The sequence below is a fragment of the Oncorhynchus tshawytscha genome, linkage group LG07 (assembly GCF_018296145.1).
Source record: "Oncorhynchus tshawytscha isolate Ot180627B linkage group LG07, Otsh_v2.0, whole genome shotgun sequence".
Lineage (NCBI taxonomy): Eukaryota > Metazoa > Chordata > Actinopteri > Salmoniformes > Salmonidae > Oncorhynchus > Oncorhynchus tshawytscha.
The window spans coordinates 18474372-18488371 of NC_056435.1; the positions used below are offsets into that span (position 1 = coordinate 18474372).

General features: G+C 40.3%; 1 protein-coding gene across 3 annotated transcripts in view; it reads right to left on the reverse strand.

The window, feature by feature from the left end:
• The window catches only part of LOC112254102 (protein TMEPAI), a 68290-nt gene extending 61329 nt beyond the window's left edge, over nucleotides 1-6961 (reverse strand). For 2 of the 3 annotated variants that reach the window (XM_042324168.1, XM_024426331.2), the window contains exon 1: nucleotides 6399-6961. In XM_042324168.1, coding sequence (XP_042180102.1) covers nucleotides 6399-6504 — 106 coding nt within the window. In that variant the 5' untranslated portion in view covers nucleotides 6505-6961. The remainder of the gene's footprint in view (nucleotides 1-6398) is intronic. The other variant, XR_006083709.1, reaches the window with a different exon arrangement.
• Nucleotides 6962-14000: the final 7039 nt, after the last annotated feature.

Here is a 14000-nt window from a genome sequence, read left to right on the forward strand (position 1 = left end):
CCGATGTCTAGTTCAATGCCGATGTGAAAAACCGATGTCAAAGCTGAAGTGCATACCTATATAACGTAGATAGGTGACGTAATGACGTCACAAAAAATACAGCGCTACACGTGCAACAACAGCATTCCTAACCTGGCCCACAATGTCTGCTGTGTGGATCTATTTTGAAATTTCAAAGGAAGATAACAGAAAGGCCATATGCAATGTTTGTGATGCTAATGGGGACATACGTAAATGCCAACAAAATAACTTTTTAGTCAGTGTGTGTGTGTGTCTCTGTGAGAGAAAGACGCATTGTATTTTCATTTTCTGTTACTACATCGGCCAACATTTCCAATGTTGATATATGCCTAATGATCCTTTGGAATGCAAGAACAATGCAATATGTTGTATTAAATGTACTAACCCCCCCTTTCCCATTATTTGCAGATACTAGAATACCTGACAGAACCTACTATTCCTAGGAATGAAGATGCACTTGGATAATGAAGAAGTAACAAGCACCGTTTCCCCATCCTAGCTAAAGCTGCGCGCAAGTATCTTGGTGCTCCCTGTACTAGTGTGGACAGTAAGTGCCTTTTCAGTGCAGCTTCACACATTGTAGACGAAAAAAGAAACAGACTCTCTTGTGACAAAGCCGAGCAGGTCCTCTTTGTGAAGGAAAACCTCCCCCAAATGTTAAAGTTGTAAATGGAAAGTCATATTGTAACCCAGCCATCTAGAGCCACTGGAAGAATGTTTACTAAGCACAATGGCTTTTCTGTTGTTCATTCATGGCTTGTATAGGTCAAGATTTTCATTTAGTTTAAAACAAAGCAGTTGTTTGTTTTTTGTTTTTTTCCTTAATGAAAGATGAAATGTGTTGTAAATTTTCTCTCATTTTACTAGTCAAATCAGTTGAGCACATTTGAAAAGTTTGTTGTGCCATTTATAGCAGTTTATGACAGCCGAGACAGTCATTTTTTTGAAGCAGTTAAAGCTAAAATGATTAACTGCATTTTGGTTTAAACCAATATTCATTTCAAAGCATTTAAGTTTCTCCATATTGTCAAGATTGGATAGTAAGAAGAGCCACCAACAACTTAACAATCTTTGTAATGCCCGGGCAGCTAAAATGTGTCTGTTGTGCGATAAAATACATTCATGGATGTGTAATTTTTCTAATTTACAAGTTATTAAACAATCTGTTCCTAACTGAACATATGACACTTTGTTTCAACTATTTAACTGTACTAGAATGCTTAAAAGGCTGCTAAAATATTAAATATGTGGGGGTTTTTGGCAAGGAAAATATCAGTTATCGGTATCGGCCAAAAATGTAATATCGGTGCATCCCTAGTTACAATGTTGCGCAAACCATAAGTCCTGGCCGACCCAACCCAAATCAACTCTTAGAATATCAGACCAAGCCTGAAAATCTACTTTTTTACATTGTTTTTTCAGGGCAGGATAATTAACGAATGAACTTTGACCACTTTATTTATCATTTTTACATTGAAAAAACTACAAAATATATTTTTCATGCCACGTGATGTTCCGGATCCGGCCAAATACCAGATCCGTGGCCGGGTACGTTCCCACTTTCTGTTTTCCTGCCCATCGCCAAAGTGAGGATGCAGAATAATGATTTGCCTGCCTGATTCCCAGCCTGGCTCACAGGTGTGTGTGTGTGTGTGTGTGTGTGTGTGTGTGTGTGTGTGTGTGTGTGTGTGTGTGTGTGTGTGTGTGTGTATTCTCCTTCCACAATAAAAGCCCTTGCCTTTAAAAAAAAATCCAAACTGCAGATGGAATTACAGAGGGCACAATACTAAGTCTATTTAATTTTTGTATTATTTAGCTACAAATGATTAAGCCTATCTTCACTGCACTGGAGCCATCCTTTCTTCAAACTTTTGGCCGAGAATATGGACAGAACCCACAGCATATCATATTCGGTATGTAAAGTTTACACTTGATTGAGAAATTAATTTCCCTTTGAAAATAGTGAGACAACCAACCCTTGCCAAATACCCTTCCTTGTTTCTAAACCTTGGGAGCATTTAAGGTGGATTTAACGTCTGTAAGCCTCATTAGCGTTGGCGAGACTGCTCTGTTGGTTTTGCACCTCCAAGGTATACACCAGACTGCTGTTAGTTAGTTGGTTGTAGAGCAGCATTTACTGTGGCTTGTACTAGAGGTCGACCGATTCATCGGAATGGCCGATTAATTGCACTCCACGAGGAGACTGCGTGGCAGGCTGACTACCTGTTATGCGAGTGTATCAAGGAGCCAAGGTAAGATGCTAGCTAGCATTAAACTTATCTTTTAAAAAAACAATCAATCTTAACAATCACTAGTTAACTACACATGGTTGATGATATTACTAGTTTATCTAGCTTGTCCTGCATTGCATAAAATCGATGCGGTGCCTGTTAATTTATCATTGAATCACAGCCTACTTCGCCAAACGGGTGATTTAACAAGCGCATTCGCGAAAAAAGCACTGTCGTTGCACCAATGTGTACCTAACCATAAACATCAACGCCTTTCTTAAAATCTATTTTTTTTATATATTTTTTTATATATTTTTAAACCTGCATATTTAGTTAATATTGCCTGCTAACATGAATTTCTTTTAACTAGGAAAATTGTGTCACTTCTCTTGCGTTCTGTGCAAGCAGAGTCAGGGTATATGCAGCAGTTTGGGCCGCCTGGCTCGTTGCAAACTGTGTGAAGACCATTTCCTAACAAAGACAGTAATTAATTTGCCAGAATTGTACATAATTATGACATAACATTGAAGGTTGTGCAATGTAACAGCAATATTTAGACTTAGGGATGCCGCCCGTTAGATAAAATACGGAACGGTTCCGTATTTCACTGAAAGAATAAACGTTTTCTTTTCGAAATTATAGTTTCCAGATTTGACCATATTAATGACTAAGGCTCGTATTTCTGTGTGTTATTATATTATAATTAAGTCTATGATTTGATAGAGCAGTCTGACTGAGTGATGGTAGGCAGCAGCAGGCTCGTAAGCATTCATTCAAACAGCACTTTCCTGCGTTTGCCAGCAGCTCTTCGCTGTGCTTCAAGCATTACGCTGTTTATGACTTCAAGCCTATCAACTCCCGAGATTAGGCTGGCAATACTAAAAGTACCTATTAGAACATCCAATAGTCAAAGGTATATGAAATACAAATGGTATAGAGAGAAGTAGTCCTATAATAACTACAACCTAAAACTTCTTACCTGGGAATATTGAAGACTCATGTTAAAAGGAACCACCAGCTTTCATTTGTTCTGAGCAAGGAACTTAAACGTTAGCTTTTTTACATGGCACATATTGCACTTTTACTTTTTTCTCCAACACTTTGTTTTTGCATTATTTAAACCAAATTGAACATGTTTCATTATTTATTAGAGACTAAATTGATGTATTATATTAAGTTAAAATAAGTGTTCATTCAGTATTGTTATAATTGTCATTATTACATATATATACATATATATATATATATATATATATATATATATATATATATATAAAATCTGCAGATTAATCGGTATCAGCTTTTTTTGGCCCCCCAATAATTGGTATCGGTATCGGCGTTGAAAAATCATAATCGGTCGACCTCTAGCTTATACCCCTGATAGCATTGACATGCCTATTAAAGGCAAACTCATATTTATATTTTTGGGGAGAGAGAGAGAGAGAGAGAAACAGATTAAAAGAAAAGCTGAACTTCTGCCCTTCATGTTTGTATAATGGGAGAGTATCATATTAATTACAGTATCACAATGTCGATATCTCGAACTGAGGGAAGTCCTTTTTGATTCCTCTCTGAGTCTGTCTTGCTGGGAAGGAATCAGAGCCTCGACAGAATCAAATGATCATGGTCACATCAAGAAGAGGTTTTTGGTTTCTAGTCTGGGCACAGCAAAATAGCCATAAAAGGTAATAGCTTTGTATTTATGATAGACATAGACAATTTGGTATTGTGCATCAAAAGCTATTTTCCACCAGTGTTTATCATCATTGCATCAAATGAATAGGCTAAGTGTTGAGCAGTATTTGAAGCATAGACATACACTGATTGTACAAAACATTAAGAACCCCAGCTCTGAAAGCTATGATCCCTTATTGATGTCATTGTTAAATCCACTTCAATCAGTGTAGATGAAGGGAAGGAGACAGGTTTAAAAATTATTTTTAAGCCTTGAGACAGTTGAGACATGGATTACGTATGTGGGCCATTCAGAGGGTGAATGGGCAAGACAAAATATTTACGTGCCTTTGATCAGGGTATGGTAGTAGCTGCCAAGCGCAACGGTCTGTGTCAAGAACTGCAACGCTGCTGGGTTTTTCATGCTCCACAGTTTCCCGTGTGTATCAAGAATGGTCCACCAACCAGCCAATTTGACACAACTCTGGGAAGCATTGACGTCAACATGGGCCAGCATCTCTGTGGAACACTAAAAACACCTTGTAGTGTCCATACTCCAACAAATTGAGGCTGTTCTGTTCTGAGGGCAAAGGGGTGGGGGGCTATTCTCAGTGTATAGGCTAAAGCGTTACTGAATAAATTAGGGGGGAAAGAGAAGATTGTGTACTGAATAAGTGCATTGTATAGGCCTAATGTGACAAATACCATCCTGAGAAAACTGTGGGTTGCGCAATAGCTTTCACTTCTGTAATCCCAAATAGAACTGTAAATTTGACTGATTTTCCAAATGTGTGCTCTTTAGAACGACAGACAGCACCAAATCGAAGCTTGAGATGAGCTCCCCGCCAAACCCCACCCACATAGTCAGATAGTAAGCATTGAAATAGATTTTAACATATTATTTTAAATGCGCAGAGAGAGAGAAAGACAGAGAGCATTCCCAAATAGACTGAGTTTTTGGTTAACAGAGGCAAACAGAGATAATATCCTCATTCTGGCAGTGGTATTTAGATTTTCTGTCCATCTGATTTTGAAGCTTGCTTGGGCATCCACCACATCTCGTTGTTTAGGCAGGCTGTCTAGACGAAACGAAGTGACTTCACAGTGTATTTAGACATGCACTTTACAGTTCATCTTCAATTGAGAATTGCCCTACCACAGAAAAACAAAGCACTTCAGACAGGATACAAGAGGGCACCTTCATTATGGGGAAGCCAAGAGCAGGACACATTTGAAATTCCATCATCTCTGCACAAGCACTAAAAATACTGACATTTTGGCTCGTTCCTTGCGGAAAATATTTATCTGGAAAAGAGGAGACTGTACGCAGAAGGAGACAGGAGCTCACAGTCCATTACTTACCAGTATTCAAAATGTCCAGATCTTTCTCTAAGATATATAGACCGGTTGTCTCCTTTGGGAAACTTATCAAATGAGGGAGCATCTCAATCTCTCGTTTTTATCCCCTCCATCTCTAGACAAAACATCACACAGCTCTTGCAGGCAGAGCATAGCTTAACTGTCTTTAGAGGAAATTCCTCTTTTCTCCTAAATTACTTTTTGGGACTAGGAGGGTCTGTCAGAGTAATATTCATCAAAGATGATACATTAATTCCACTTGCCCCTGCCAAAATATGAGTCAATCAATAGACCACACATCATATGTCAACATGTCCAAGTGGATTTAGATGGGAAAATAATTGTATTGTTATTGTTGTTAATGTTTAATAAATGTCCCCTCGACTCTAATTACACTATTTAATAAAAACATATTTATATTTGTTACCCTATTTTATTGGGTTTATTAATTAAATTATTAATCCATCTGAAAAATCAATCTATTGATTTAAATATCCAAAATACCACTGTTTGCTGTCACTCCACCATTGAAGATTTTGGATCACTGTCTGCATGGTATGTACAAGATTTTACTTGTGAATAGAGCTCACTTCAATAACCTGAATTTGCTTTTATTGCCTATAGACATACACAATTAATTTACAAGGTTTGTAGTATAAAACATATTCACTGAGACACCTTTTATGGAAGTTTAATTGAACTTATTTAGGATCAATTAGTGTAGATCAGAGATAGCCAGACGTCTGACCTGCACAATAATAAACTTTGTTGTTTCGACGATCAGATAAGCTTCCGTTTCATCATGTCAAACAATGGCAGACAGTTAAACGTTCAGTTGACGAAAATCCCAATGTTAAGGACAAAAAGTTGCTTGCTGGGAGTTAACTCATGATATGGCTGACAAACGTTGCACACTAAAAAACAGGGCAGTCAGCCAGAAATTGTGGTGAATTGAAAGTATAAAGAGGTGGGATATCTAATAATTTGCCTACCTGCCACGCAATGGAAGCCTACGCGAGCTAATAGACCCAATCAAGCTTGGTCAGTCCTAGTGGAAAAGAAACGTGCAGAAAAGTAGCAATAGTTCGCTTGAACATTACAAAAAGTACTTACTGATCTCCATGCTTTGGAATGAAGTCGAGCGTTTGCAGTTACATGTACAGGATACATTGGTCTGTATGGCCCCTGTACCGTTTATTAGACCCATGAAGTTGAACATTTACATCTGGAAATCTAAACGAAAAACGTCTCGAATATCTCTCCAGTTCACTTTTCATGCGCGCGGCGGGGCAGGAATCACAAAAAAACATACGATATTTTATTTCTCGGTAAAGTCTTCTGCGGGTGGAAGTCAGTGGTCTAGGGTCTCAGTTGCCTTCGTCCTCCCCCTCCCCCTACCCGGACCGCAGCCTGCCGTAGGTACTCCAGTATCCCTGATGTTTGTGAACAGACAGCTTGTGCTACTTTGTATCAGTCTGTCTGCTGGGCTTCTGAGCTCACCACCTCTTTCAAGTCCAAGTCGGCTGAGCTCCTATTGGGGGGTCCATGCAATCCGGGATCCTTGGGACGTCCCTTTCCCATTGAAGTTTACATTTAAAAAGGTTCATGCAAGGGTTAAGGTTAGGGTTAGGTATGGGTTATCGATATTGATATGGTTAAGGTTGGGGTCAGGTAAGGGTGGGAGTTAGGGTTAGGATTTAGGGCATGGACGTCCCGAGGATCCAGAATAGCATTTTATTGGGGCGGGGCTTGGATGCAGACAGGATTACGTCAACACCAGACTTGAACAGGCAACAGTGACAGGATGTCTGGCCAATCGGATAGCAAAATCTGAAGTCGACGCAGTTTATTATCGTAGCAATTGAGGGATTTCGATTAAGTGCACGGGCTATGGCCTGTGACGTACTCGCAAAAGTGGTGAGGGAGGAGTTATCTCCTCAAATCGAACGGTAATCTACCCGCTCGGCCATGGCGTCAACAAAGCAGCACGTTGTATCGTTTTCCATAAAATATTTTTTTGAATTTTCAAACTAGTTTTCATTGGGATAGCACGTAAAGCTTTTTTTAAAATCAAAACCAATTACCTTTGAATGTGAAAACACAGAATCTTACTCATTACTCCACATCACTTTTCCTTTGAGCTGAGTTCGCTGTCAGCCAAAACGGGGCACCTGGCTCACGCCCAGGAGGCAGCTCTGTTCCAACGCGAATGCGATCAACACTAGCCCGGTCCGCCCGGGGCATTAATCGAATCCCCTCAATCTGATCGGGAAACTGCACCAGTCAGTCATCCACTGATTTATTTCATATATTTGCAGTGTTAAAATACAGTAGTGACTTGCTCTATTTAACAATGACGTGCGGTGAGGTCTGCGGCTGGGTAAGCACTGGCTATTATCAAAGCCATATTTACTCACAAATAAACCTTGATGAAGCCCAAATTCACCATACAACAGATAGCTCCAACAACCAGTGACATGGGCTATTATACGAAATGGACAACAAAAAAATGGCAATACCAATGTAGCCAAGATACACAAGCTTTCTATTGTGGCATATTTCACATAATCTGAAAAAATGACACTGCTCAACTGAGCTCAAGTCAGCCATAGACCGATGTAGCATCCAGAGTTACAAGGTGGCAGTAAAAATACCAATTTATGGACACATTTAACCTGAATAATTCGCATTGCAGACTCCATACCTTTTCACAATGGATTTACAATTCTTTCAGTGCAGCACCTGCAAATACACAAATACGCACATAATATTGTTATGTGAAATATTATTAGACACATATATAATAACTAAGGTTCTAATGAAATGTCCATATCAACAATCTAAATAATTGAAAAACACAGTTCAAAACATTAAAGTGTCTCATTAAAACTAAATCCTAGCTTGATGAATCAAATGCATTCGAAGGGATGCGGTCTAGTCTCATTATTTAACCGTAGAATAACCCTCAAATTGCTAAGGAAAATGCATTTAGGCCTTTACTTAAGTCCATTCTCTCTGGTGAATCTCTCAGTGAGAAGTTGTAGAAGTCACAGCAGAACCCCATGTCCATTATTTATTGTGCATGCACACAGCAGGGAGACACATTCACAAGGCCAATTTGGTTCCATTTTCACACTGACACAAAAAGTCATTCCCATTCCATCCACAAAGCAAAAATAAATGTCCAAGATGTGTAAAAGTCCAGTTAAAAAGTATGAATTGGTAATGACGTTTCAGACAAATGTCCAGTACTCACTGTTTGCCTGCCTGACAGCTAGGGAGATGGTGGTTTCCTGTCATGTGACGTGTTGTATGTAGAGCCTCTGTTTGGGTGGCAGGTAACCTAGAGGTTAAAGCCATAGCCCGAGCTGACAAGGTGAAAAATCTGTCAATATGCCCTTGGGCAAGGTACTTAACCTTAATATTACTATAGCTGGTAAAACAACACATTTCACTGCACCTATCCGGTCTATGTGACAATAAAACATGTTTTTTGCTGCCTCTGCTTCTGTCGGGTCTAAACTTTCATTATAGTTGACATTCCACTCTTCAAACCCTCAAAACGGAGCACTAAATTATTCTTGGATATTTTTTGGGGTCCAATAGTGTCCATTTGTCAGGTTGGTCTTTTTGCAGATAGCTAGATTTGTTCAGTTAAAAGGATGCGAGCGACAAGTTATGTGCACAGCTTACTCCACCCACACAACATGTTTAGGCAATAAGGGTGGCAGATAGCCTAGCTGTTAAAAGTGTTGGGCCAGTAAATGACATGTTGCAATTTGGAAAAATCTGCCGTTCTGTCCTTGAGCAAGGCAGTTAACCCCCAACAACAACTGCTCCCTGGGTGCCGGTGATGTGGATATAATTTCTTTATTGTCTATTCCTTTTGAGAAATTTGTCTTGCATCTCAACAAACAACTGTACAGCATCACCAACAGGTGCATAAATACATCAATCACAAGCAATAACTACAGAAAAAATACACATGTGGATACAGTTTGTAATTCAGTTAGTAAATTCTGGGGGGGGGGGTTGAGCAGTTTATTTTATTTTATTGACTTATACTGGTGAGCATGAATGATTTATGGGTCTCTGGCGGTTTTGTAAAGATGGACTCTATTTCGACGGCCTGATGGTAGGAGTTGGCACTGTCAGGTCAGTGGCAATTCTCGCTTCTGCCCTCACCACGCTTTCCAAGAACAGCGCTTCCATGTTCTTGAGATTAATGCCACTGATTTTGCTTGACAGCTTTACTATTTGTGTAGTTGATTTTTATTTGTGATGGATAGCTGATTGTACCAGGCTTGGAAACAGAAAGTGAGAACACTGAAAAAAGGACGTGTAGACTATGGTTGTTCTTTTATTGACCTGATATTTATTTAATCTCATGAAACACAGTCGTTGTTGTCCCTTTTTGTATATCTGTTGTGTTTGCAGTCTAGGAGAGTTTTGAGTCAATTATAATTCCAAGATATTTGTATTGCTCAACTGATTCTATTTGCTCTGAGTCAATGTGGATGGGCCTGGTGTCGTCTTTTATAGTTCTGAAGTTTATTGTAATTTCCTTGTTTTTTTTACATTAAGAATGAGTCTGTTTTCCTTGTACCATTCAGTGAAGTGTGTTATTTCTGTCCTGTTGTTATCCTCTGACCCCTCTATTAGACCAACAATTGCTGTATCATCTGCATACTTTACTGTTGCACATTCTGATGTTATTTGGGTGCAACCGTTAGTGTAAAGGGTGAACAGAACTGTCGAAAAAACACTGACCTGGGGTACCCCTATATTGTTAGTTAGGGGGTTTGATGTATTCACATTGAACCACTCTTCTGACCCGACTGGTGAGAAAACACCAGATCCAATTGATGAGATGGTCATTGACGCCCATGGTTGTAAGTTTGTTCACCAGAATATCAGGATCTAATTTGTTGAAGGCAGATGAAAAATCATCAAAACGTTTTCTGGCATATGAATGTGGTTTATCCAGACCCATGTAGATTTTATGAAGAAGGAAGAGCAGTGGATCTTAAACTCCACGGCTTGGTTTATATGCAAACAGGAAAGGGTCCTGTAGGCTCTCCGTGTGTCAGAGAAGGTGTCCAAGGACAATTATGTTCAGAGAAGGTGTCCAAGCATTTGATTATCATGAGGTCAAGCATAGTCATTCAGGTATTTGGTATTACATTTAGGTTGAATACATTCAGTTGTGCAACTGACTAGGTATCCCCTTTCCCAATACATGTGCAAAATATTAAATTGGCTCAATGCAACTAAAGAAGGCTAGACAAAGCAGCGATGTCTATGCTGACCCTGTCCATTAATAGTGACTGGACTCAGGAATGGCCTACCCTGTCTGCACGTCACTGCTATTTAATCAAGAATATACACTGAGTGTACAAAATATTAGGAACATCTTCCTAATATTGAGTCGTGACCCTCTTTTGCGCTCAGAACAGCCTCAATTTGTCAGAGCATGGACTCTACAAGGTGTCGAAAGCGTTCCACAGGGATGCTGGACCATGTTGACTCCAATGCTTCCCACAGTTGTGTCAAGTTGGCTGGATGTCATTTGTGTGGTGAACCATTGATACACACGGGAAACTGTGAAATGTGAAAAAACCCAGCAGCGTTGCAGTTCTTGATACACTCAAACTGGTGCGCCTGGCACCTACTACCATGCCCTGTTCAAAGGAACTTAAATATTTTGTCTTGCCAATTCGCCCTCTGAATGGCACACATACATAATCTGTCTCAAATGTCTCAAGGCTTAAAAATCCTTCTTTAACCTGTCTCCTCCCCTTCATCTACATAAGATATATATTTCCCCTGAATTCCCCTGGTCTGTCTATGTCATGGAAAGAGTAGGTGTTTCTAATGTTTTTTACACTCAGTGTATACCGCATATGGGTAGGCTATAAGTAACTTTTGTTTTATCTAACTTTCCCACAGCCTCATTTACTCCTCATTACTCTAAAGCCAATAGATTGTCACCTTTCTGTGGTTTTAACAATGACTTGACAACATATCAAAAGCTGCATAACAGTTCAGTAACCCAGAGAAATATTAGCTTATTTTAATTGCTATACACAGTGCCTTCGGAAAATATTCAGACCCCTTGAATTTTCCCAAATTCGGTTAAGTTAGCCTTATTCTAAAATGGATGAAAGAAAAACAATCCTCAGCAATCTACACACAATACCCAATAATGACAAAACAACGTTTTTTTCTAATATTTAGCTAATTTATATAAAACAAAAACAGAAATACCTTATTTACAAGTATTCAGACCCTTTGCAATGAGACTCTAATTGAGCTCAGGTGCATCCTGTTTTCCAGTGATCATCCTTGAGATGTTTCAACAACTTGATTGGAGTCCACCTGTGGTAAATTCAATTGATTGGACATGATATGGAAAGGGACACAACGGTCTATATAAGGCCCATCGTTGACAGTGCATGTGAGAGGAAAAACCAAGCCATGAGTTCGAAGGAATTGTCCGTATAGCTCCGAAAGGATTGTGTCGAGGCACAGATCTGGGGTAGGGTACCAAAAAAATGTCTGCAGTATTAAAGATCCCCAAGAACACAGTGGCCTCCATCATTCTTAAATGGAAGAAGCTTGGAACCACCAACACTCTTACTAGAGCTGGTTGCCCAGTCAAACTGAGCAATCGGGGGAGAAGGGTCTTGGTCAGGGAGGTGACGACGAACCAGATGGTCATTCTGACAGCTCTCTAGAGTTCCTCTGTGGAAATGGGATAACCTTCCAGAAGGACAACCATCTCTGCAGCACCCCACCAATTAGGCCTTTATGGTAGAGTGGCCAGACAGAAGCATCTCAACACATGACCGCCTGCTTGGAGTTTTCCAAAAGGCACCTAAAGACTCCCAGACCACGAGAAACAAGATTCTATGGTTTGATGAAACCAAGATTTAACTCATTGGTCTGAATGCCAAACATCACATCTGGAGGAAACCTGGCACCATCCCTATGGTTAAGCAATGTGGTGGCAGCATCATGCTGTGTGGATGTTTTCAGAGGCAGGGAATGGGAGACTGGTCAGGATTGAGGCAAAGATAAATGAAGAAAAGTACAGAGAGATCCTTGATGAAAACCTGCTCCAGTGCTCAGGACCTCAGACTGGGGAGAATGTTCACCTTCCAATAGGACAACAACCCTAAGCACACAGCCAAGAAAAGGCAGGAGTGGCTTTGGGACAAGTCTCTGAATGTCCTTGAGTGGTCCATCCAGAGGCAGGACTTAAAACCGATCAAACATCTCTGGAGAGACCTGAAAATAACTATGCAGCAACACTCCACATCCAACCTGACAAAGCTTGAGAGGATCTGCAGAGAAGAGTGGTAGAAACATGGAATGACGCTGGAGAGATGAAGCAGGTATGGGGAGTAAAACATTTAATAAATAATGGACATGGAACAGCGTCAGCAAACAAGTAACACAAACAAAAGACAATCAATGCAGAAGTGGAGAACATAGCTGGGGAACTGACAAATATAGGGGAGGTAATAACAGGTGATGAGTGAGTCCAATATCGCTGATGCACGTGACAAGGGAAGGCAGGTGTACGTAATGGATGACAGGAGTGCATGATGCAGGGCAGCCTTGCGCCCTCAAGCGTCGAGGGGTGGGCTCGAGCAGACGTGACAGTAACTCCCAAAATACAGGTGTGCCAAGCTTGTAGCGTCGTAAGACTCGAGGCTGTAATCACTGCAAAAGGTGCTTCAACAAAGTACTGAGTGAAGGGTCTGAATTCTTACTGTGGTAAGAAAAAGTATGTGGACCCTTGGATTTAACAACTGGTTGAACCTCCTTTGGCAGCAATAATCTCAACCAAACGTTTTCTGTAGTTGCAGATCAGACCTGCACAATGGTGAGGAGGAATTTTGAACTATTCCTCTTTACAAAACGGTTTCAGTTCAGAAATATTATTGAGATGTCTGGTGTGAACTGCTCTCGAGGTCATGCTACAGCATCTCAATGGGGTTGAGGTCAGGACTCTGATTGGGCCACTCCAGAAGGCGTATTTTCTTCTGTTGAAGCCATTCGGTTGTTGATTTACTTCTGTGTTTTGGGTCGTTGTCCTCTTGCATCACCCAACTTCTGTTGAGCTTCAATTGGCGGACAGATAGCCTAACATCATTCTGCAAAATGTCTTGATAAACTTGGGAATTCATTTTGTGCTGTGCTTTTTTTTCTCCACAACTTGATTGGAGTCCACCTGTGGTAAATTCAATTGATTGGACATGATATGGAAAGGGACACAACAGTCTATATAAGGCCTGTCGTGTGTTCCTTCCAAACAACTCAACTGTAGTTTCATTTGTCCACAGAATATTTTGCCAGTAGCGCTGTGGAACATCCAGGTGCACTTTTGCAAACTTCAGACTTGCAGCAATGTTTTTTTCGGACAGCAGTCTTCCGTGGTGTCCTCCCATGAACACCATTCTGGTTTAGTGTTTTACGTATTCTAGACTCCTCAACAAAGATGTTTGCATGTTCCAGAGATTTCTGTACGTCTTTAGCTGACACTCTAGGATTATTCTTAACTTCATTGAGCATTCTGTGCTGCGCTCTGGCAGTCATCTTTGCAGAACGGCCACTCCTAGGGAGAGTAGCTACAGTGCTGAACTTTCTCCATTTATAGACAATTTGTCTTACCATAGACTGATGAACATCAAGGTCTTATGTCTTCTG